General features: G+C 41.0%; 1 protein-coding gene across 1 annotated transcript in view; it reads left to right on the top strand.

The window, feature by feature from the left end:
* Nucleotides 1–25,816, top strand: part of MBNL2 (muscleblind like splicing regulator 2) — a 91,405-nt gene that overhangs the window by 19,214 nt on the left and 46,375 nt on the right. The window contains 1 exon segment of the mRNA XM_008632397.2: nt 2,269–3,103. Coding sequence (XP_008630619.2) covers nt 2,930–3,103 — 174 coding nt within the window. The 5' untranslated portion in view covers nt 2,269–2,929.

Raw genomic sequence — 25,816 nt, 5'->3', positions numbered from 1 at the left:
CCCCATGTGCACACTTGCCTCCGGCTGAAGGTATGGCCTCCTTCAGAAAGGACTCAGTTCTGTCTCCTGGGTTTGCACCGGTAGAAACTCCCAAGGCACTTGATGACTCTTGAGAAACCAGATGGCATTGTTATGTTTGACAAGATGTGGATTTCTGAGACAAACTTCTCATGCTTCCCTTTCTTTAGAAAATCTTCATGTAGCATGAGGGTAAGAAATAGGATGATACTGTATTATACTCTTCTACCCTCCACCCCACAAATGCATTTTGATATTAATTCTTTCTGTAGTCTCACAAATCTTGTGTGTGATTCTGCTGTGCACTTCTTTTTTTAAAAACCATGGTTACTGCCATTTCTATACTGTGTGCGGTTTGCTTTGCTGCCGCGTGCTGTGTCTGGTTTTTTTCAGTCTTAACACCTACTACTTGAGAAACAGCTTTGTCAATTTTATGGTGTGCAGCCCTGCAGAGTATTACTACTTGTGACTTTCAGCAGTGTGCGGTATAACATTTACCCTTTTCCCAAAATTTCCGTCTGTCTCCTACATCTTTTGCTGAAAACCATTACTGACATTTCTGAATTGGAATGTGTGGCTCTAGGGAGACTATTTCCTCTTTTACATTTAGCCAGCTAAATCATCAGCCCAACAAGCTATCAGCTCAACAAGCCCTTGTGGAGAGGCTCTTCTTGTCTTTCCTCCTCTCTTTCCTTTTCATCAATTATGAGTATTTTCTCACCTCTTCGTATGTTTTCAGCTTAATCCCTTTCTTCTTTGATGCTGTCAGACAACATTGACGGAATATTGAATTTGAGGAATCTGTAATTTAAGTACTATACTATAACTGCATAGAATTATTTCAAAATGTACTATTTCTCTTGCACCTCGTTATTCTTTATGACTGGGTAAAGCTATCTAAGTGTCATCCAGACCCATCTTTTTGCACATTGGACTTGAAACTGAATTTTTGAGCCATTACCATTGCATTGCCTTTATTCATGCTAGAAGTAGGAAGTTCTGGTGTAAGAATCAGTCACATAGTAAAACCCCTTCTGGTAGCATCACGAAGTAGTAGAAAAGCCTTTTGATGTGAAGACCTAGAAGTCAGAATTGGGATCTGGTCCCGAAACTGGGTGTGAGTAATTCTTACTCACATTACTAACAATACTGACTTCAATTAAGACGGATGAATCCAAGCACAGGATGGTAATTGTTCTGATATGGAAAAGCTGACAGTGTTTTCAGAACTATTTTTATTGATGCATTTTAAAATCTCACTTATTCCAGTCCTTCCCCTTTTCTTTTTTCTTGCACAAAAATAATCCATCAACTGTTTCTGGCTGGTATTTGCAAAGTAAAAGTTGTGTTCCTTTGAAGCTGGGTAGAAGAAAACATCATGTTCATGGTTTCACTGTCTATGTATAAAATACAGTTATAGTGGTTAAAATTTTTTAAAATATCTAACCCTTTGATTTTCAGATCTGTTTTTCTGTAAAATATCCTAGATATTTTATAGTCCCCAAATAGTTTAAGTGCCGTATTGAAATCTGAGGTTTTGATGCTGAACGATGTATTTGCAGAGGTCCACAAAAGCTAATTAAATCAAAGGAATATTTAGATAAGGACTTCTTCATATCAGAAAGGACTCATTAGAGCATGGTGGCTTGGCGGTGAGCCTTTTCATGAAGCCTTTATGAAACAGCCTCTAGGTTAACGGGAAAACTAACTCTGTTGTCTCCATATGGAAAGTTTTATTCCCTGTAACTTTGGAATGACATTTTTTTTGTTTGTGGGGCTTTTTTCCCTTGAGAAAATAGAAGGAGACAAAAAATCTGAGCAGAACATTACCATCCTCATTTCTAAGGAAGAACAAATAATGAGTAACAACTTATAATGTAGTAACACAATCTGAAGGGCCAAGTGATAAATTAATGGAAACAGATTCTTATATGTTGTTTTGGAGACTGAGCACATTAGATTGAATTGTTTCACAACCAGCGTGCGTAATTATTGTGTCTGCCACATTCATCTATTTAAATCATTCCCAACTTTTGGGTTGCTGCCTGGAATATTACTACAGTACATGTTTCAACTGGTTATTCCCTTGTCACGTGAAACTTCACAAAGGAGGATGACTTTTTTTTTTTGGAAAAAAAAAGAGTGAACTTTGGCTGTATGTTTATAATATCTGATAAAAAGGGACTGTAGGTTTCATAATGTTGATTTGAATGAGTTGCACGTGAACTGATGCTGTATTTGTTTTGTCAGGTCAGTGACTTAAAAAGTGCCTTTGCCAAGTCACTTTTACGAGCGAGGACTGCTACGCCCGTGTTCTCAAAATCCCATCTTTGCCAGCCAGACATTGCCTTCACCTTACACCTGGCAGAAGATACCTCAGCTGTCTCCATTTGCCAATTAGTTGATGGGAAACTGAAAGCAGAAAAAGGATTATTATTATTATTATTCCTGAGACATGAACAAATGACTGCATTGCTTTTCTTGTGTAATCAATACCGGCAAGCAACCATCCGAGGACTGCTATTCTATCAAGGAGTGCCATTGCATTGATGGACCTTGGGTTAAAACCTGTGCATCCGTGATTACAATCAACAAACCCACGTGTTTTACAGACAGAAATGCGTCTGAGCATGTGTTTTCCCAGCCAAAAGTCTACAAGCGGGACTTAATGATTGATGAGTGACTGCTTGCTGATAAACTTTCTCTGCTTGTTCTGCTTTGTGTGTGTTAGACATCGTTAATCGTCCCCCACTGTTTGTTTTTTTTTAACTTTCTTTTCAATTAGATTTGAAGTTATTTTTTTCTGATTTTTTTTTTGCCTCCTCTCCCTTTCCTTTGTCATTAGTTTTGGAAATTTCTTCAGCATAATTCACCTGACAGCAACTTACAAGTTCAAAATCAGCTTCTCATCATGGCTTTGAATGTTGCTCCCGTAAGAGATACAAAATGGCTGACATTAGAAGTGTGCAGGCAGTTTCAGAGGGGAACTTGTTCACGCTCTGATGAAGAATGCAAATTTGCACACCCCCCTAAAAGTTGCCAGGTTGAAAATGGAAGAGTTATTGCCTGCTTTGATTCCTTAAAGGTAAGAAAACAAACCTGCATGTGTAGTGAAAATGCTACTACATTGTAGTGAAAGTAAAATATGAAATGATGAGTTATAACTAAACCAGGTTGATCAGAAAGATGTATATTGAAACAAATGTTGTTTATCATAACGTTTGTTTATTGAAGCTTTTAATATTTCTTTCTAAGGATTTTTTTTTTCAAATGTCACTATGTTGTTTACAAAAATTGCATGTGACTGTGGGATACAGAATTGCTTGCATCTGGTAGGACAATTGTATTCTCCCGAATACATTCTATGAATTATAATTGTTTTGTGGTAAATGAAAATACACAGTGGCACAATGCTAGGCGATTCCCAGGGTCTTAAACAAACAAATCATATGGAAAGAGTGCAAATTTTTTATTTAGATCAACAGAAGTAAGAAAAGTCTATCCATTACTTCAGTTTTGACACAAGGGGTTGTTTACTCTTGATATTGGATATCAGGTAAATTAATAGGATTGGTAATTACATGTATGGATAGTGCAGATATGAGCATAAGTTTAGGATGAGCAAAGGGATTCTCTCCTTTGGAGGATATTTAGCAATTATGTTGTTAGGCCATCAGCTTCTTCTGACTTCCTAAAGACATCTAAAGGCATGCTTTAGAAAACTATTTTAAAAAGTTCTGTGAAAATAGTTCATGTACTGCATAAAAGAAGATTAATGACCCCCTGGGATTTGAGGAGTACACTGTGTTTTCCATGATGATAAATTTGTGTTCTTGTGTCAACAGAAGGAGAAAGCTTATTTCATATCAATAATTAAAGGGTAGAACTGGGCATTTGAGATTTTTATTTTGAAAGTTTTTACTTATAGCTTTATCTTCTGGGCATGGGAGAATGTCTTGGCTTGTTTTTTAAATTTAGCTCTGAGGATCAAAATTTCACTTACCAAGAACTCTTTTACTGTGAAAACATCAGTCTGAAAGAGAAGAAAACTCAGGGTGGTTTAGTTCCATTATAACTTTTTTTTTTAGTGCAATGCAAGATATTGTGCTAGGCATCTGCCTTCTGTTTTTTCTCATTTCTTCTTTTCTTTTGAAGATTTAGAAGACAGTATCTCAGGGGGAATGTTTATGAGGGGGTTATGTTCTGTATGTCCTGTAAGCCAGAAGAGCACCTTTGGAGTCATGGCAGTATGTCATCGAGGGCTATTAATGACCTTAATCCATGGATTACTGCACGATAAACTGTAATAGCTTCTTTGTAGATGTTCTTGTATATTGGTTGTCTGCCAGTGGGAGACAACTGTGGGAGACAATTTTTCTTTAAACAAGCAGACTAGTGTCTGCAGCAAGTGGGCAATACTCTGATTTTACAAAAAATAAGCAGGTCAGTAGAAGGGGGATTTTGTGTACTATTTTTATGTGTTGTAAAGTCTCAGGTCTGTGGCTGGGAGGCTGGAGATAAGCAGCAGGACTCGGTCACCCCTGGGCTGGCAGGGCAGTGGATCTGCAGTGAAAGAGGTGCTGCTGCTGCATCTTCCTGGCCAAAGCAGTGATGCACCTGTCCTTGATGCCTGAGGACAGCATTGCTCTCCCTGGTTGTGCTGGGCACTCACAGTGGAGTTGCCAGCTATTCAAGCTGGAGACTTTTGTTCAGGGATGGTTATTGTCTGCAAATAAAAACTGGAGTCACAGACTAAGCTAATAATACCATGAAGAGAAATCCTGAGGGGTCACAGTGGATAATTTACTGACAACCAGCATCATTGCTCAGTGGAGAGAAGTCGTAAATCGTGTAAAAAAATGTAGTTAAAGCAAGCAGCCATGTTTTGACCTTGTGTGGGAGGACATTTATCCGGAAGGGCCAGCCCACTCCAGCCCAGCTCTGGTGGCTGAAGTGGTACTGCTCTGTCCTACTGCCCATCATCACTCTCTCATGCAGAAGAGAGCATGCACCTGTGCCTTCCATCTTGCATCTTCTGTTGAGTCCAATGGGTTAAATTGCTGGGAAAGATGGGATTATACCAAGAATTCAGATTGTGGCCTGAAGCAGCAGAGGTGGAGGCACAGATTTCTTCCCACCAACCCTGCTACCGGTGGAGGGAAATCCAGTAGTGGGACGACAGTGCCTTCAACTGCAGCTCCTTGGCTCTGAGCATGAGTTGGAGCTGTGCACTTTCATGTATTAACCTCATCCTGCTCTGCACAGGAAACTGTTTGGGACCACTGCAAGTGCACAGCTCTGGGCTGTGCTGACTGGTGTCCTCACAATCATTATCTCAGTTATTTGGAAAAGAGTTTGTAAATTGACGTATCCACAGCAAAATGTGTGTGCCTGGTTAGCTCAGTTTGCTTATATTGCCAGCTGAGGGACGTAGGTTAGTCACATTAATCTATTTGATACATAGCTTTTGGAAGTACTGGTGTTAGTCATACAGTTTCAGAATAAGGCTTTGGCACTGAACAAGTGGGATGACTTTTCATGTAAATAAACAAGCAGAATAGTCTAGAATTATAGATAAAATCAGAATTTAATTAAAAAAAACAAAAGTTATTTTCCTTGCTGAACATTGAACCACAGTTTAATGCAGGCAATTATTTAGCATTTATTTACATAGCATATAGAGCTCTGGAGACTTAGCCTTTTAACTGTCTTGGTTTGGTGTACCTGCTGTAAAAATAAATTGTGTTTAGTCTCTGGATAAACATCTTTCTACCCAGAAAAGATAGAATTTTTTTTTTAGTCTATGAATGAGTTATGTTACATTAAGGTAGTGCCTGGTAGTTACAGCTGCTCCCTTAGAACTGAGTCAAACACAAGATACAGCACTCTGAGGCAGACTCTCCTTTACACACTGATTGATCAAAAGAGGCCCTGTTTTGGGTAGGGACATACGCTCCCCTGCATGCCATCTTCTTTCCAGATTTCCAGCGCAGACAAGGGAGCCACGGTATCAGTATCTGCCAGCTGGTTCAGACTACCAGAGCACCAGTATGAAGCTGCAGGAGAGAGTCCAGTGAAAGGTCACAAAGATGATGAAGAGACTGAAGCACCCCTCCCATGAGGAAAGTCTCAGAGAGCAGGGACTGTTCAGCCTGGAGAAGGCTCAGGGGAATCCCGTCAATGCATATAAATACCTGCAGGGGAGTGCAGAGAGGGCAGAGCCAGGCTCTGCTCGGGGCTGCCCAGTGGCAGGACTGGAGGCAATGGGCACAACCTGAAACACAGGAGGATCCCTCTGAACATCAGGGAACTCTTTGCCCCTGTGAGGGTGACCAAGCACTGGCACAGGCTGCCCAGAGGTTGTGGAGTCTCCATCCTTGGAGATACTCAAAAACTGTCTAAGATAAAGTCCTTGGGCAGTTGTCTCTAGGTGACCCTGCTTGAGCAGGGGATTAGACCAGATGACGTCCAGAGGACCCTTTCACCTTCTATTATCCTATGACTGTGTGACCAAAAGCACCTTCACACCAACTTTCCTGTAGCCTTAGGATTTTTCTAATCTAGCAAAAGCTGGCTTTTGGACCAAATGATGTAATCCCAGCCAGGGACACTTGCCTCTATGTCATACCATGCCCTCCTTTGTGCTCCCACTGCTATCTTACTGATTGTGCAGTGCACCAGCTTGGAAACATGAGTTGTTGCTGTAGTTGCTGCAGAAGAGAGGAGGGCCATGTGGCACCAGCAGAGCACTGGATCACTTCTGCCAGTGACAGTGCTGTGGCCTTAGACTGGGCTTCTGGAGTAACATAATTGCATCATAATCCAAATTTTCCTGTATTAAAGAAGTATATTTGTAGTTCTGGTGGTTCCAAGTAAAAGGCCAGCAGAATTTGATGGAACCTGTTTGTTTTAACTCAGAAGGCATTTTTGGCTCCCAGTACCTGTCCTTGCAGTACTTGACCTTAAATCCAGCAGAAGTTGTAATAGCAACTCGTTGGACTGATTACAGCTTTGAGGAGCCAAAATGCTCACTTTGGAAGACTGTCTGGGCTCTGAATATCCTTCATCTGTGAGATGCTCCAGGCTAGACAGAAATAGCTAAAGACTAATGAGTCTGGGTCAGATTCAGGCCAGAAATCTGCTGGTTTCAAGCCAGGTTCTGCTGCATGGGCTTCTGAGAGGCAACTCAGCATTTGTTTCTCCCTCTTTGGTGAAGGACAGAGTCTGCTTTGTTCTGAACAGGGCATTTGTGGGGTTTTAGGAGGATGCAAGTGGATCATCTCTGTGCACCCCTTGGGTGGTGAGTGTAGCAGTTGGACAGATGTGTGCCCATTAGCTGGCCACAACATCGCTGCCAGCAATTAGGCTTCCTCCAGCAGAAGCCCCATGTGACTGGGTCAGCCAGTGTGGCCACACAAACACACCCAAAAGTGTATTGGGCAAGTGACCTTGGTGAGCTTAATGTGAGGATGAAAGTGTCTCCAGGCTAATCCAGTTCACTGTGCTTGAGGTGAATGAAGGGGAACTTTCCTGGCAGGACCCTGATGGAGGGTGGGAAGATAAAGGGTGCTGAGGAAGCACTGCCAGAGACAGAGCCTTGTCTCCTGCCATAACCATCCTGAAACCTTTTTGGAGCCCTTACAGGCTCCCCTTTGGATGCTTTCAGAAGGGTCTGTGAAGTGACCTGTCTAGCACAAAAGTTTGAATTTCAGAAACTGCTTCGTTTAGGATTTTATACTTCTCCCTAGATTGAAGTAGCTTAATTTAAAAGTGAATAATGTGGATATATAACACTTCATATATCACATTTAGATCCCTCCCAAGTTGGACACTATAAGCAAGTCTGTTTTCAAGGCTTTCTTGTCCTGTTAGTACTAAAGAACAAAATCCTTTCAAAGGAATACTAATATATAATATAATATGTGAGATGCGTGAGGACAAGAACATGCGGCACTTCGCTGTATTTGAATTGGAATAATAAAAAAAGAAAACCCCACATTAAAATGAGTGGTGATATTCAGGAGGGGGAAAAGGGGAAAGCTTGGCAGATTAGAAAATACGATCATGTGTGTTTGGCTTAGAGTTAACTCTTATGTTTGCAGGCAAGTCTGAATTTTCAGTCCTGGTGTCATTTCTTGACTCAGATTTATGCTCTTTCTGCAGGTCAGCTACTAGAAGGATATGTTGTCTAAGCTAATACAGATAACAGAGAAGGTATCTTGAAGATACTGTTGTTGCAAGTTTTATGGTGGTAACAAGGAAGCAAAAGCTTCTTTAGGGCTCCAGATAACTTTTTCTGGTTTTCATTAGTGTCTAAACACTTCGAACTCTTCTATTTATTGAGCCAGCAGACTACTGTGAACTGGTCATTTGCATTTTCATGAAAGCCTTTTAAGAATATGTCTATCTGGTCTCATTTGGCACCACAGAATAGAAAGTAATTGAAAGCTGGGCACAGGCTTGCTTACCAAGTTAAAAAGGTTACTGGGAAAAAAAATAAAAAGAAATTGTCGGAACATCCACTATGTTGAAGGATCTGGAACTGAAAATAGTCTCTTTAAGAAGGCCTCAGTTTTATTTAGAAAAAGGAGGGGAAAAGGCTTTTTAAAGTGAGCAGGGTGTTTGTACAAGAGTGAGCTCAGAGTTGGGAGGCAGTAGGCAGTCATTTGTCTTCCTGTGATTCTTTTTGTGGGTCTCTAAATGTTTTACAAATATCAGGGACTCAGGATCATTTCACAATTTGAAGTAAGTAATACCTGCTCACATTTGGCAGGTGAAGCACTCTGATCAGACTATAGATGAGCATGGAAAGGGGATTGGCTAGTTTTGTCTAAACTAGAAAGCATTTAAATGGGTGTTTATCGTGTCCTAGCTGGCTGAATTTCTGCCCATCACTCGATTATGTGGTGTGACACTGTTCAAAGACAAGGTGAGTTCAAGGACTGTGCCCACAGCTGGTGGGAAAGAATGACTGAAATGGGAAAAGTAATTTCTCTTGGGTGACAGAGTGGCTTGTACCTCCTGGGCCCATGAATTTTGCCTGCTTTAGTGCACAGGCTGCCCTTTTCAGTAGTTGTGGGCTCTGGAGATGTGGAACTTGCAGGGTGAACCTTTTCAGATGGAGGATACAGAATCCAGATCTCACTCTTCCTCCAGAACAACAACTTTGGTGCATACTTTCTTTTTCATCCACCTTTGTTTTTCTTGTAAAATGTCCAGTAATCTCAGGTAGTCTGAGAACACTCCCTGGCAGAAGCTTTCATGTGTCTGAGTTGCTGCAAAGTGTGGGCGTGAAGAGAAAGTGCCAATCAAGGCCAGTTTTAGAAAACTCTATTAACCCTCTAGAGCTAATTCTGACAGAATTACCTCTGTGGGCTCCCTGTGTGTTCAGAATATCAATGGCCACCCTGGGGCATACCAAAGCCCCATTTGGCCCAGTGACCCAGTAATGGTGAGCAATGCATGTCTTGGAGGTGGTGTGTAAACATGCAGTGGCTTCCTGGAGTCCTCTGCTGGCTCCTAGTGATGTGCTGCCCGGGGACATTGAGAGCCAGACGTGATATGCTTGTACCTAATAGCTCTCAGTGACCATCTTTCCACTGGATTTGTCCTGCTCTTTAACCATCTCACATTCAACACGCACAGCAACGACCTCCACAACCTCATTACATACAGTGTGGAAACCAACTTCTGTTGCTCTTTTGAAACCTTCCCACCCCATGGATGCCCCCAGTTCTTGTACTAAAAAACAGAATAGATTCTGCTCTGAATTGTCCTAAGGATGAATTTGGGTGGGCTTTTTTCCACTGACTTCACTCTGAAAGGGGCATGTTTCTCCCTAGTGAGTTCAAAGGAAGCCTTGTGAGAGAAGGTTTTAAATTTGCTTTGTGAAAATGCTGTTCCCAGGACAGGTACGATTCCCAAAGGCCCTGCTTTTTCAGGCTATGGCAATTTTTGCACTCAGAATAAAGTGCTGCATGGAATTATGCCATTCTGTTTCCTGAGACTATATTTTACCTTATACCCAATCCATGCAACTGAGAGCAGCTGCTAAAAAGAAGTGGGTACATCCAGGCCTATCACAGCTAGCTCCCCATTATCTCTGTTCAGGTGATCATGCAGCCATGCAACTTGAGTTGATCCAAAGGAGAGGAAAGAACTGCATTAAATATAAGTTGAAACAACAAATTTAGGCATCTTGCATAAAATGAGGTAAAGGGGGTTTAAGAAGGGATAAGTTTTTTTTTAAGACCCCCTCCTTTATCTCTGAGCTTAGGGACTCTTAGTATTCCTTGTGTGTGCAATCACCTGTTCTTGTTTATTTTCTAAAAAAAGCTCTTTATGTTCTCCTGTAGTCCTCAGCAAGTACAAGTTCTTTAAATACTTCCTTTTTCCTGTTTGTCTCCTGAGTATCTATTCATGCAGCTGTCTCCATGCCAGCTCTTCTGGTTTGGAAGGGTTAAAAGGAAGGTAAGATTAAAAAACAAGTAACTGAACTGCTGGGCTGACACACTTAAAGATCCATGAACTTGGCTTATATTGGTATAGAGAGAAACTGTAATAAGCCTCTAGCTGTTGTAGTACATGGTGTTTAGTTGTTTTTTTTTTTTAATTTTTATTTTTAAAAAAGGCTATTGATGTTTGATCACTGCAGAGGGCACCATGCTCCTCACTAGGTTTGTCTCTCTCCTGAGAGGAACATTTCTGATTTATCTCAGAACAAAGTCTGGAGGCACAGCTCATCCCAGTCACCTGTGGTGCTTAACCTGCAGGAGCACTGGTGGACTGCCAGCATTGAGCCAAGGGCTGGCCGCTGTGGTAGAGGGCCACTAGCCATCAAGTCAGCTTGGAGGAGCAAGTCCTAACCTGCTGCCCATGTCTCTGCTGTCAGACCGAGGCTGTGAAGAGCAGAGAAGTTGAACCAGTTGAAGTTCATTACATAGCCTGCTACAAAGCTGGGTGTCTCCTTCAAGGCTCTGTTTTGTTTCCTCATTTGTCTTGCAGCAGCACCAAGAGCACGAAGATGTCCTGGCTGTCACTGGTATCACCTGTCACCACCTGACCTGCCAGATTTTAAAACTGCACACCTTGTTATAACTTCAGTTCCATTTTCAAAGGAGAGTGAGGTTGGCTGCTGAGTTACCCGGGCCTTCCCTCCCTCTGAACTCATGGGAAGCCTGTCTTCCCAGAGGTGCAGTTCAGTGGCAAATCCTCTCAGAGGTCAGAGCAGGCGCTTTTCACGAGCAGACGTGTCACAACAGCCTGGGCCTCCTCTGGCCTGTTAGGGCCGCCTGATGAGAGCAAGGGGGTGTTACCAGTGCAGTTTCCAGATGTGAATGGGAGGGTGTTACCAATGCAGTTTCCACTGCTGGTTTTGGTGTGTTAGAGGTGGCTGAGCAGGTCACCTGGCCCCTGGCCTTGGGAGGAGGATGAGCACTAGGAGCAGAAATGGTTGAAAGCAGAAGCAGTTAAAGAACAGTCACTGAGGGAGGTAATACAAATCTGTCGTCTTGTTCACTGAACTGTGTTGTCCTGAAGGACTAAAGGAGTATGTAGTAGTTTCTGGGCAGTGGTCTTGCAGGGTTGAATTATTGGAGCTTCCTGCTTCCAGAAGAGACTTGCAAAGAGCATTTCCAGGTACTGTGTTGTACCCCTTCTCATCAGATGCAGCTGCCACTTGGTTATTAGTCTAAGTCTTATTACTTGAAGAAGAGCAGCAAGGCAGATTAGTTATGGCCACAGGAAACCTTGTATGAAAGGCCATGTTTGGCAGATGTTCTTCAGATTTTCAGGCACTCTGGGGTGCTTCATATACCCATCAATTCACTGTGTGGTTTTTGTTGCTGCACCAATCCATGCTCCCCTAAGCCTTATAATAACCAGTTTGTGGGTGTAGTGAAGGCAAAATTCAATCAGAGTCTCTGACTCATCCCATCACTAGGATTTTGAACACAAGAGCAATTGCTCACTGCCCACTCCTCCCCCACGCTCCCTATTAACTCAGGTCACTCACTGTTCCCACAGGCTTGCGCTCTCCAGGTCTCCCCACCTACTCCTTTATTTTTCTGGCAGGTGGTTCCTCTTTTATTCCAGGTGCTTTTTTTTCCCTTGGCCTTGTGTATGTCGCTTTTGCTCAGCTCAGGCATCAGCTGTTCTTCCCAAGCTGTTATACTTTGACTGTATCATAAAATTCAAAAGACAAGGTTGTGCTCAGGGAGCTTCCTGATGGAAAAGCCTAGCAGAGACAAGACCTGTATTCCTATTAGTCCAGTTCATACCCAGCATTGGAAAGATATTTTAAATGTAAAAATCAACACAACAAGAATTGGGGAGTTTATTTGCAAGTCTGTGTGACAATTGTGCCCTCTCCCAGTTACTCATTATCTCCTTATATGATACTGGCATCTTTTTTTGAGGAGATGGACTTCATTGGAAATCTATTGCAATAAAAGGAAAACTGTTGTGGTTTTAGAGATCTTGGAACATCATTGAAAGCCTGCTGTGAGGTATAAATCCCACAACTGAAATGCAAAAGGAAATTAGAAGTATCCCTTTTCTTTGACCTTGATGTTTGTCTCATGGCTGTGGGCGTCGTGTACCACCCTGTATTAGATTCCTACAGGTCTTGACCACAATGAAGAAGAAATTAATAATGGTGAAAATAAACTGTCTTCTCATCTGCTTTGTTAATGGGTTGTGTGACAAGGTGGTATGAGCAGTGCCTCAAGAGTCAGATAGCCCTAACGCTTGGAAAGATCAAGTCATCGAGCAGTAAAAAAAAAGAAGTAGAGAATCGGTGGAATACCGCATATGAAAAACATACGAGGGATGTAGCAGCTGTGGTGCAAACCCTTGTGTGCACTTGGTGGCTCAAGGGGCCCAGGGAGCCATCCTGCTCCCTGTGGGCAGCTGTTACCCTACAGGCTCACACACTGCTCCACAGTATGGCACTGATGCCGTGCTCCTGACTGACAGGTGACCTGGTGCAGTCACTGCACTGTAGATCTTCCCTTTCTTATGAGGTATTACAAGTTCTCAACCCTTGCTTCCTCACAGGACTGCTTGGCTTGAGTGAGAGGAAATCTACAGTGTGCAGTGTCATGGCAGCTGCAGGGATGGCCTGGCTTAGCAGCCCATCAGGTGTGCTGCTGCCACCTCACCTGCATGTCCCATAGGCCAGGCAACTTTTAAACTTTGTAAAAACACAGTTTATTTACTCTAGCTTGACATTCTCTTTGAGCCCTGAGCACTCCACAGTGAAGCTGTGCCTCTGACTGAATGGATTTGTTTACCACCTTCCATGTTGTCAGGAGAGGAGCTTACCCAGTGCAGGCTGATGGTGCCTGTACAGATGCTCAGTGGCCATAAGAACTGCCCAGCTGTGATTCAAAGCTAACTGAGGTGCTGGGACCTTCTCTGTTGGTTCACAGTGAGCCAAAAACTAAAATCCAGCATGTCAGACACTGGACCAACCCCCACTGGCCCCTAGCCTTCAGCCCCAACTGAGTGAAACACTGAACAAAACCCAACTTTTTAAGCTAGATATAGCGTGTGAAGGTCAAGAGATGTATCATGATTGATTGAGGTTTTTTCCAAAGATCAATTGCTAGATTAGGCCATCACTTTAAAATTAATATGTATTTATTTGCTGGGGATAGGATGTGAGTCTTGGCTTGATTCAGCTGGCCAATCAGAGGCATCTGATTCTATTTGAGATGCCCTCGATACTCTTAATGGCTTTTCAGTGGTATGTCAGAGGTGTGTGTTGCATCTGCTGGCACCATGCAACAGTCCGGGATACCCCAGGGTGCTCCAAGTGGTCTTGTTGGCTTCTCTGTGGTAACAGAGTGAAGCCTTTCTGAGAGGCTTTTACTAACTGAAAACTCTGGGGTCAACTGCTTTGAGTAAAAAGGTGGACAGTGCATTTGCCACAGTGATGACCTGGCTAAAAAAAAGCTGGGGTATAGGCCAGACTCGGAAAAAACTCTTCTGTAGCAAATGGATGCCCTTGTGGAGACCGGGAAGGGGATGAACATTTTCAGCATGTGATTTAGAGTTCACCCTTGGGAACATGAATGGCTAATGCAAATTCATTAATTTGAAATAGTTGTAACCGATGTAACTGGGCTCATTTTTTGCTACCTATGAGAAAGAAAATCTGTCTAGGCACAGGAATGTTATGGCAGTGAACTCAGCCTCTTTAAAAATAAAAATATGGACAACCTTTTGCAAATTTACATTAAAATACCAACCATTACTACTGCTTTATGAAGATTTTAAAGCTAGAAATTAACCAGAATATGCATTTGAAAAAACAAGAAAGTTAAAAAAAGGAAGTCTAGTTCCTCTGAAGTATAATTCTGCCTTACTTCATTTGCAGATGTGAACATATGAACATCTGTCAAGTGCTATCAAATATGCATCTAGTTAGTTGATTTCTGATACAAAAGGGAGAAGAATATTTGCTTTTCCAACAGTATCTTAATGGTAATTTTCCTAACTAGTGTATAATAATGGATGCCATGAAAATGCAGGCTGTTCCCCACATGCATTTTGCCTTACACTGTGCCTCAAAGCACCGGTCATACCATACATCTCAGCATTACTAAAAATGTAGGCATGGGATTTGCATGTGCAGAGTTGGAGATGTGTGGATATTGCTGTGGAGATGCTGTGAGCATCTTACCATGTGAGTAAATTAGTGTTAGTATGAAGGAATATGAGGGTGATTGTATGCTTCATGCTGAACATGTTGATGCTGTTGAAATTCCAGCCTGCCACAGTTCTCAGTTTTAATCAATATAAATATTAATTTGCTGCAAAACTCTCATTCCTTCGGTGAGAGCTGTGTTAACTGATTAGTATGCATGAACCAGTTTGTGTTTGAAGTGCAGCAAACGTCTATGAGTCTCCTTCTTTAATTGAACCTTCTGGCTATAATTGTTTTTAGCCTGAATTCTTGAGGAAATGAGGCTTACACAGTCAGTCTGCTTCTCTGTCCCTCCCTCCCCTGCTAACTTGTAAACCCACTGACCAGTTTCAGCCAAATTTGATGAAGAGATCATAGTCTCAAGGATAATTAAGTTCCTACAAGTTTTTTAAAAACAGGTAGTCTAATACTAGAGTGGAAAAACAGAGTGAGAGACCCATAAGCCTTCCCAAATGGAAGAGGTTCTTGGAGCATGCAGGCAAGAGGAGATCCTTAAAACTTGGTTAAGCACCAAGAAGCTGGGGTTTGGGATTTGCAATCAAATCTGTAACTCTCCTGCCTTCATTTGAGATGTTTGCAGCAGTACCCATTTAATGATAGTCACAGTTCTGGTGTTGGGCAGAGATGTGGCAAAGGACTGCCTACAGCCATTCCCCCCTTACCTTTAGCCTCTGGTTGCTTGTTGAGCCTGGTTTTCATTATATTTTTCCATATTGAATCTTTCCAAATAGCAAATTTATCTTATTGAGTCATTGGTACTTACCATGACTTCTTTTTCTTCAGGCAGAAGGAAATTTCCACTAGGAATGCAGATTTAGGTCTTATTTTAGATGGGTGTGCAAGGCAGGAAAAGGCTGGTGGATGATACGGGGGGAAGGTGACACCCCTCACTGAAGCTGGCTGTTGTATAGAAAGCACCACAGAAATTTTGCAGGCAGTAGGAGAGAGCAAGAGAAGACGCAACACTCTAGAGTCTGTGGTGAGTGCTCATCTGGAAGGAGGAGGTTTGCAGTTACCATCCCTGCTGCTAGGTTTCTTGAGGCATTTTTTCTTTAGACATCCACTTGAAGGAAAAAAAAAAAAAGAATACTGTCCTGGAAATAAAGGCGACTGTGTTTTATGTAAGAACCATATGCCGTTTGTCCTAAGCTCATAGCATCTCATTTTGTTTTCGGGGCAGCAGCCCTCTAGGGTTGTTCCTGTATCTTGCAGGAGTAAGCTGGTCTTCTGCATTACTCAGAGCTGGCCTAAGAGATGGTTAGTCCTACTTTCTTCACCCAACCTTGACATTGTTGCAGTATATTGAGTCTTCCACCATCCAACATGTAGATGGTATTTTAAATGAGTACTACTATAAAAAAATCCCATTTATCTGGCTTTCCCTAAAGTACCAACAGTACTATAAGCAGGTTTTCCTTTATCAGATACTTCAGTATGCCAGCTGTTACAATATATGTAATGTGTTTAACGAGCAAGGGAGTTTATTATTAGGTAATTAAATAAGGCTGTTCTTTCTAATTAGTTATTTGCCTTTCAGTCTTGGGTGTTGCGAAAAGATCCACTGTGATCTGTGTCAGCTGTATCTTGGAGTGCTTTGATTTGCTGTAAAGCAGCTGCACATCTCAGCAATGCACGTGAGAATCAGGGGTGTGAAAGTAGCCAGCAAGTTTTTAATGTGAAATGAGAAATGTTATCACTGGCTAATTAAGTAGCAAGTGAAGGTTAATTAATTCATAATATATCTGTGTACATGACCAAATTCTATTTAGTGGGCTAACTTATTGATATAGATGTGGAAATACCAAATGAAAAAGTAGTGCAATAAGTTCATAAATGTGTAGCATCTTTAGATGCCATAAAGAAATGGTGGTAAATTGATTTTTGGTTCAGTTCAACAGAAGTTAATTAACTGCTATACCTAACTGGTTTTGTTGTTCCCAGCATCCTTGGGATCTCAAGCGGCTTTATGTCTTGAAATGAGATGTGATTAGAGCAGCCCAAAGGAAGAGAGGTTGACACTGGTGAGATAGCAGGGCCTAGCAGTAGATGCTGGTGCCCTGCATCTCCGTGCATACCAGCAGAAGGCCACAGAGAGGACAGCACAGTTTGGAAAACTGTGCTGGTTTTTCAGTGAAATTCCATAGAATACAGCAGGCACGTAGAAAGGGGAAAGCTGCGGAGAGATGTGCTGCTGTTGTGTGTAACATGAAGCAGTCTTCTCTCTAAACTCATTATTTCCTCATATGATAAAAAACCCAGCAGGTACAGAGAGGATGGGAATACCAGTGTTGTTATGATGGTGTTTAGATGGTGTTATATGTTCTCAGGTTTGGCTGTTTCATTCAGACTGGCTTGAAGAACAGCATTGTCATATGGAAAAAAATTACTGTGCAACTATAGACAAAGAAAAATGAAAAAAAAGCCCTCAAGTGATCTGAACGGAAGGCTGAAACTTTCTGATATGGTATCTGCAGGATCGTTATTAAAATTTAGTTTGATTTTTTTTTTGATTTTGCATTTCTTATGTGCACACTGTGTCTAATTAAAACCCTAGTTTAAATAGATAACCGTAATTTGTCAGTATAAATACAGCAACTTTAGCATGCTTTCCCTTCCCCAAAGAAAGTGGAGAGGATGTGCTTAAATTTTATGTAATTACAATTTCCTAAAGGTGATATTTTTTTCTGTTCTATCTATAAGTCTCCATTTGTCTGAGGACGCAGTGCAAACCTCTTAAAAATTTATGTAACATTTACAGTATTTGTAAATCTTAGCTATAATCAGCAGTGGCTTTCTCTCATACTAATCTTAAAATTTGTGAGTAGTAAATCAGAAGATAGCCATCTTATATTTCAGCACACCTCTCTTGCAAAACACCTGAATCTGCCTGTTTTGAGCTGAAATAGTAAGTCTTCAGTCTACAAGTCATAATAAGCACTTGCGTCACAGATAACCTTGGATATTGGAAGATTTTTTTTTTTAAATGGTGGCTTTTGACATGATGTTCTCTGTTATTTAAAGCAAATTGTTTAACAACTCTGCCCCTCTGTTTTCCCCTTTGTGAAAGGGATGCAGCTGGGGGTTTTTGGTTTTTTTTTACTTATTCTCTCTCTTTCAGAAGTAGGAGAAATTACTAAGCTGTTCAAGGTTAGTGAGGAGAGACAGTATTTTCTATTAGACCTGCTAACATAGCTGGGGAAAAAACAGAGCAGCTTTTGTACTTACAAGCCTTTCTTTGGGTAATATGTATTGATCATCTTGGAAATACAGAGCATGCCTGACAGTACTCACTTGTTTAAAAATGAGAGTATTTTAAAATATCTGGAAGAGGCTGAATCTCTGACACATCTTATTGTGCACCTAGGAGTCCATGAATGCATAGATCACATACATACATATAGATATACAGATGAAATGTTTAGTACGTGCCTCTCCTCAGCCTGTTTTACTCAGTCAAAAATCCCCTCCACACCGTTTCTCTGTAAGGCAGGCTTTCCTTTCCTTGAGTCACCTTGGCAGCCCTCGCCCATGCCTGCTTCAGGTCTAATCCAGCTGATTTGGACATTGGTGACCAGAGGCATGTGTGGCATTTCAAGTGGAGTCTCTGCAGGAGAGGAAGAGGCCTGGCTGCCTTTTCCTCAGCAGTCATTGTTTGATACTTCCTTGGGGCTGTGACTGCCTTTTCCACAGTTGGTCACACCCATGGTGTCTCTACTGTCAGTCAGTAGTTGATGAAAGCATCCATGATGTTCTCTTCTTCCATGACCAGCTCCCTCTCCAGGTTATAGCTGCACACCTTCCAGTCTGTGTCTGCACTAATGGGTGGGGCTTTTGTCACTGGTTAAAAATGCTCTGCTCTTTCATGCTGGTTCTTGAACTCCAAACTTCAACTTCATAATCTTCTGTCATAACCTGATGCTTCTGTCTTCCCATTCCCAGATAAGCACGAGTCATCATCACATTTCATTAGCTTAACTGGAGCTTCTGAAAAACACAGATCTAAAAATCAAGATCTGATGTCCTGGAGATATGAGGCTTAACAGTGTAATCAAAGCAGTTGATTTCTGCATCTGTGACTTCATAGTCCCTCCAGCCTATGTCCCTATGGATGACTTCTTCTGCAACTGATCCCATATTCAACTAAACCAACTGTAAACCTCCAGCTGATTTCATGGGGCACTTCACTGTCCCCACACTTCACGTTCTTTTCTAAGTGCAGCCTGGTTAGCCTGTTTCCACTATAGTGCCTCAATGGTTCTTGTCTGACCCAGGGCATTAAGTGGAACAGGCTTTCCCTCTAACTGAGGTATATACTTTTGGAAGCTGTATTTATAAATCCATTAATTTTAATTGTTTCAGAGCTCTCATCTGGGATATCATGATGTGAATCCCTACCAGTAGGTTTCCATGAGGGCCCTTTCACAAGAGAAAAGCCATTGACACTGATAGTCAAGGGTTCTTCAAAATTAACTGGCCAGTGATGTGCATCAGTATGTACTTACACTGTTTCTTTGAATAGCAAGTAAGTTGCTGGTTTTTCCTTGCTCCCGAGGGCTTCTTTAAAAAACAAAAAGAAAAAAGAAGGAAATCAGTAAGATTTATCTTCCTCTCAATTCTTTTTATTTCAAAAGGAATGTTTCATGCTTTTGGAAAGGGTGTGTGTGTTGGACTCTTTGTTTTCTTTTGCTTTTTTCCCCTCTTCTGTCAAAATTCCATCTCTGTTTTCCATCAAGGATATGTGAAAAATATTTTCAATATATATCACTAAATAGTTTCCTTGTTCTTATACTAGTCCCTAGGCATCTGCTGCTGGCTGCTTTTGGAAACAGGATACCAGGCTAGATGGACCTTGGTCTAACACAGTACAGCTGTTTTATTTTCTTAAACGCGGAATCATTTGTCAAAAAAAAAAAGATTTTTATTTATTTACTTGTATGCAGCTGCAGTGGCTCTTGAGAAGCGGAGTCTGCGGTTTGCTCTTGAGAATATGAAGACAAATTCAGAGGTGTACAACAGCTCATCTAAGTAATTACAGAAGTGTTCCTAATTGTAACCTTCTGTCAAGTGCAGAGGCAATGTGCATGTGTTGTAACGAAGTGAGTGACTCGCAAAAAATCTGGATATTTGAGAAGAGCTGGAGACCACAGCAGCAGAAAAAGAGGGCAGCTACCCCAGCTTGCACTCCAGAGGGAAATACAGGGTGCCAGAGGGGAACAAATCTACTCCAGTCTTGGGAGCTGTTGTTGACATTGCTCAGGAAGGGGAATAGGAGAAAACTGGGGGAGAGGAGGTGTCCAAATTCCATAGTACCATATCACAAGTGTAGATGGTAACTATTTTATCAAATAGTCAGTTTAGCAAAACTATAAGGGCCCACAACGAGAACTTTTCACACTTCTTTTTGAAACTTTTGTTTTAACATTAATTTTGATCCTTAAATGTAATAAAAAGTTAGTGGGGTTGTTGTTGTTTGGTTGGGTTGTTCTAAGAAGCAGACAGAGAAATGTGAACTCAATTGCCCTATGATGTTCATTTTTTTTTTTGCTGTTCCAGATTTATATACCACTGAACTCATCAACACATTTGTGGTATGCTGCAGTGAACACGAAAGTGACTGTTGTTAATGATACTGGACTAAGGAAATTGGTCTTACAATGAGATCTTGAGAGACAAATCTTAAAAGATTCCTGGGCATTAATTTTACCTGCTAGTTTGGCCATATGTAAATATGAAGGTTTTATTAGGATTAGGATATGTGTTCCCAAAATTTTCAACCAATTTCTAATTTAGACACCAAAGTAAGACTTCTACTTTACTTTCACTGTACTTTTACCCATTTTATCATCATAACTGATTTTTTAATGAAGTGCATTATCATCTGATTTAATTATTTTCAAGAAGGTTAGTGTTTTTTACTTAAGTGAAGTTTTATTGCATGATGCATTCACCCTCTACCTTTATGTTCTTTTTCATATTTTTAAAAGGAGCTAGAAATCTTGTAAACCTTCAGCCTTTCTTTATGTTACAAATTGTCAGAGCATTTACAGATACTGGCTTTGTTGAGTTGTTTCTCAGGAGATAGTTAAAGTTGGCTGAATATCTGTCCTAAATACTTCCCGGCTGTAGTTGGAATAGCAGTTTTCACTTCTCTGGTGATGGTGCACTAGCCAACAGGCAATATATTTTTATCTGACTCCACTGTCCTTGAAGCACTTTCATTTTAAGGAACGCCTACGTGTATTTTTATTTTAGGTTTAGACAAAGAAAAAATCAAACTTCTGGATTATGAATTTAATTTTTTTCCTAATTATAAGGCAGCTAACAAGATGTAGGAATATCAGTGTTAGCCCCTGATCTGTTCGTGAACATGATCAAAAGACAGAAGTGGATGCAGTTTGTTTCGTATATAAATTACCTTTCCAAACGGAAGATGATGTTTATCTGAAGTCCATTAAATAATTGCTTATGTGGAGCTAATTACTTGAACACACAAGTCCAGGCTGGCTCACCCCATGTTTTTGTGGGAACTGCTAAGGTAAGGGAGGTTGGGTTGGGTTGGATAGGGTTGCTGCTTTACTGCTGGTTCCTCAGAGGTGGGCATAGGTTTGTAGACAGCACCAGCAATCCCATACCTCTCAGTGCAGCTACTCAGGGCCATCCTGGATAATCCCTCTGTCTTGTGGGAAGAGGCAGTAGGAGCTGGGGACGTTGAGTATTTGTGTGGCATCAAACAGCTGAGGGCCTTCATCAGCTTGCTGCTCGGATCCATGAGCCACAGTGCCTGCTTGGACCATGCCCAGGCATGGAGAAATGTTGTAAAGTGACTCTCATTTCCAGACTGGCAAATCTCAATTACCTGTACTCTCCTACAGCCTTAGGGGGTCTGTGGGGGTTTTAAGGGTGTTGGAGAGCAGTGGCAACCACCATGTTTCCATCATAGCAGGGTTGTCGTCATCCTCTTCGCTTCAGTCAGAGATCTGAAAAATACTTCATTGTACATCTAGGGTCTAGTGTGTATGGGTGACTTTGTTTTTAACAACACACATAAAAATAAAGTGTTAGAATCATGTTTTTGAGATCTTTATAGGTTAGCAGCTCTTTGTGTGTCCGCAAGAAGCAGATGATAAATTGGCAGACAGCTGTTTGATGATACATAAATTGTTGTCTGGTACCCAGATAGCTTAACATTTTCCAACTGTGATCAGATGTGTCTGAAATTGTTCAGCTTTACTCCAAGAGAGCTGCAGTTCCTCATTAATTCTAGTACTCCATGAGTAGTTAACCAAGTCTGTATAAGGCTTTGCATTTCCAAAGAGCCATGTTTAATTGCCCAGCAATTGGCCTTTATGTTGGTGTTTTTATTAAATGCTGAGAAAAGTTCTTTGTATCAGACTTGCTGGTGTTTTTGCCTTGTTTCCCTGTAGTCTCCAAACTGGTAATTCCACTTGTTAAACGGGGTTGGCTTTTGCAATCTCCTTTGTTGTGGGATTCTCCCTTGCTTCCCCCAGTACATTCCAGAAATTGTTTGCTTGCAGGCAACTCTATTTTTAAGCTTGTTTCATTTCTGTTTGATGTTTGAAAAGGTTTTTCATAGCTCTTACCTTTTCTTTGGTTTCTATGATATGCTAATCAAATGTTCTTTAGTTAAAACTGAACACTTTGTTAAATACGGCCAGCCGAGGGAGTCCTTTAGGCATGCATCTCCATTCTTTGCTGTCTCTCCTTCATTGTTCTCAGGATTATAGCATGGGAAAGCGAATAAAGCATGGTCTACAGTGTGATGGGTGTCTGTAGATAGGATGAACCTTCTACTGAGGCCTTCATACCTTTAAAATTCACTATGTTTTTTCTTAAAGCACAGTTGAATTTTAAAGCTAATTTGGTATTTTCTATTCATTACAACTTTATGATTGACACTACCATTGATGAAGAAGAATTCAGACAAGTACTCACTGATGAAACACTGAGTTTTCAGTGTGGGATGGTAAAGTAAAATAAATAAAAATCCTGTTGATATCTACTGAAGGAGACAATTTCCTTTAAAAATGTTAGCAGCATTTCTGTAATCTTAATGTTGACTTTAAATTAATTGAAAGACTTTTTCCCCATTGGCAGTTTATTCCTTTGTACTGAAGTTACTTGTCAAGGAAGACTGAGATTATTTGCTGTATTCCACAACATCTTTCATAGGAAGGCAAGATACTTGAAATCAATCCACTTTAAAGGTTTCTAAAAATCTAAAAACAAATGAAACTACAATTATAAAGCTAATAATGATGTGCTTGGGGTGCCTTCATGTTTAACTCATTTCCAAAGCAATCTCTGTGTCAGAAGCCATAGTTTTAGAGATACAGAGGTACTCTTATAAAGATATCACTGTTTGTATGTGATTGGTCTGCCTACATGTATATAATCCATTGACTCTGTAGCGTTTGGCTTGCTTACCAATGAAGGGAAATGAGTGCAGCCCTTCCAACCTCCTCCATCTTTTACCTGTGTGCTTGCGATTGATTCAGCAGTGCCTTAGGTCAGAGCTTTGCCCTCATAGGGAGATGCTCCATCTGGCTCACAGGTCATCTGGAAGATCCCTAATGAGTTTCACGTTCCCATACTGTGTTTTTTGATACCCTGGTACTTGCCCTACAGAGCAGCTTATGTGCTCCCGAGACTGGCCTAAAGATGTGAAAACATCTTCGAAAGTAGGTCTTCCTTTGGCTTTCACTGTTTTACTTATTTACTAAGTAGCAAAGCATAAAGCTTCAATTGCCTGAAGAGTAATATTTTGTAAGCTTCCCTGTGAATGAGTGATAGGAGGTAAATGATAGCTTGTATCAGGAACTGTATCTTTTGGGCATGATTTTAGATTGCACTTGACAAAGAAGACCTGACTCTAGTCTTTGTCTTGCTAACATGCCAAAATAGCTTTTATTGCTACATATGCCAGCTTTCATGCAGTCACTGTTGTTTGAGAGAGTCCCTCTCTCTGCTGTGCTGGAAACCCATGATGAATAGTGCTAGCTGTTTCAGCCTGGTTTAAATGACTATAATGTTTTAAAATATTTTTAATATATTACTGTTAAATTGTAGAATCCTCTAAACTCCCTCCCGCCCTCCCTCCATCCAGACACTGAATCCCCAGTGATTAAACAAGGGAGTTGACTAAACCCTGTCTAGCTGCTGGTTAGTGATCTCATATTTTGACTATTTCTCGTGATGAATGGTACTCATCCATCACAATTTTTCCTCGCTGAAAAGCAGCAGGATGGGAAAAAAACACTGAATTGGCCATTTAAATACTTATTTTCCAGACTGTCTGCAATTACAAAGGCTTTTTGAAAAATCCAAATCAAGATGGCTTCAATTATGAGTAACATTTCTGACCATACTACATTCTAACCTGTACGTCCTTTAGGTTGAATCTGAAATGCCGCGATTGTTGTGATCACTTCATGATGTGTGTATCAGACAAATAGAAAATAGAAACAAATACTGAATGGTTTCTGGCTGTGAAAGAGCCACTCTTGTGAAAAGCATGAGATCATTATGCTTTTTTTCTTCCATAAAACTTTGTTTTGGTTTGTAGAGTTTTAGTTTAATGTATTCTTCAGCCTTGTGACATTTATAAAGAATATTTAAACCAAAGTCCTCTAAAGTAGCTGCAACAAATGAGTCTCTTGGGAGTAATGAAAACATGGTTCAGCCACACTGCCAGGCCACTTTATGAGCTGAGTACCTTCTCAAAGTCTGCGTGAAATTTTGAGGTCTTGGTGGTTGTGGTCTTTTCCTTCCTGCTCCAGAGAGGAAAGTTCTCAGCAATTCTGGTCTCTCTGTTCCTGCTTGGGAGCAGAGAGGGAGAAGGTGGTATAATCTTCACTTAGAGCTTCTCACTTGGTTGTTGTTGTCACTTAGGCATAAAAAGCAGTGACAGAAGTCTTGGCTGTGCTGTTGGCTCCTGACCGCATCCTGCCTCTTCCCTCCCAGCAGCCAAACAACAGGAAACATTTGACAAAAAGATGTTTATGGGAACCTCCGTCTTGTGACTCCTGCTCAGATAAGGTGCAGGCAGTGAAAACACTTTACCCACAAAAGAAAGTCGTAAATTGTGTTGTACTTTGGTTCCCGTTTGCAGAACAGTATTTCAGACCCTCAGTTAGTTTCTCCTGAGAAACAGATGAGCAGGGTGCCAAACCTGTGAAGGCTTCCAGGAGATAGAACACTGAAAGTTGTCAGTTTATCACTGTTGCAGCGGAGCCTGATTGTCTCCTGTAGAAACTTTAGGGGGAAGCAAGAACAAGTTAACAAAAGTGGTTCCTTTCTCCAAGTGAGTTTGCACATGTTATACTAGATGTTGTAATGGCCTGTCAATACTTGATTGATTTCTTTTCCCTACTAAGAGTTAAAGGTGGGAAGGTATCATCTTCAAAATGCTGAAGAAAACAAATTGAAGTAGTCTTTGCTCAAATCAAATGGCTCAATTCATGACTTTTTTTTCTTTCTGTATAGATCATTGGGGCTTTGCTGTGACACCGGAAAGACTTAGTACACTAGTACACAATCCCTTTCAATGCAATTTGAAGTGGAGCAAAGTGTTCGCCTTGAAATGATGTTTATGTGCATGTAGGCATTATATTCTCCAAAATGCTGTTTAGTAACTCTTTATTCTGTCAGTGGAGTGCATCAGCTTTGAACATGTAACAACTGCTTGTATTAAAGTATTTCTGGGTTAATGGTCCAGCAGATTTCATTTTTAACGTGGATGTTTTGCTTTCTGCCATTGTGTTTAAATACTTTTATTGCTCCATAAATGCTTGGAGTTGCTGTAATCATTAGCCTTTGGTTGGGCATGTTGATGAGACACACATGAGTGTTTTATTACCAACAAACAGTGTGCCATCATCATCACCTGGATTTAATCTTCCCCACCACTTTCCAAATAATATCCTCTCTTTCTGCGGTTTGTATGTCTCTCAAAATGCAATTATCTGGGCTGAAACATTTCAATTACTGACTCAGAGTGTTTATTTAAAGTTTTGGGGAAACACTTCAACCGTCTTTGAAAAACAGTTGAGACATAAATACCTTGGTTTT

This window comes from Corvus brachyrhynchos, unplaced genomic scaffold (assembly GCF_000691975.1).
Source record: "Corvus brachyrhynchos isolate BGI_N302 unplaced genomic scaffold, ASM69197v1 scaffold12, whole genome shotgun sequence".
NCBI lineage: Eukaryota > Metazoa > Chordata > Aves > Passeriformes > Corvidae > Corvus > Corvus brachyrhynchos.
The sequence above is the reverse complement of the archived record's forward strand: the minus strand, read 5'-3'. Positions and strand labels throughout refer to the sequence as shown.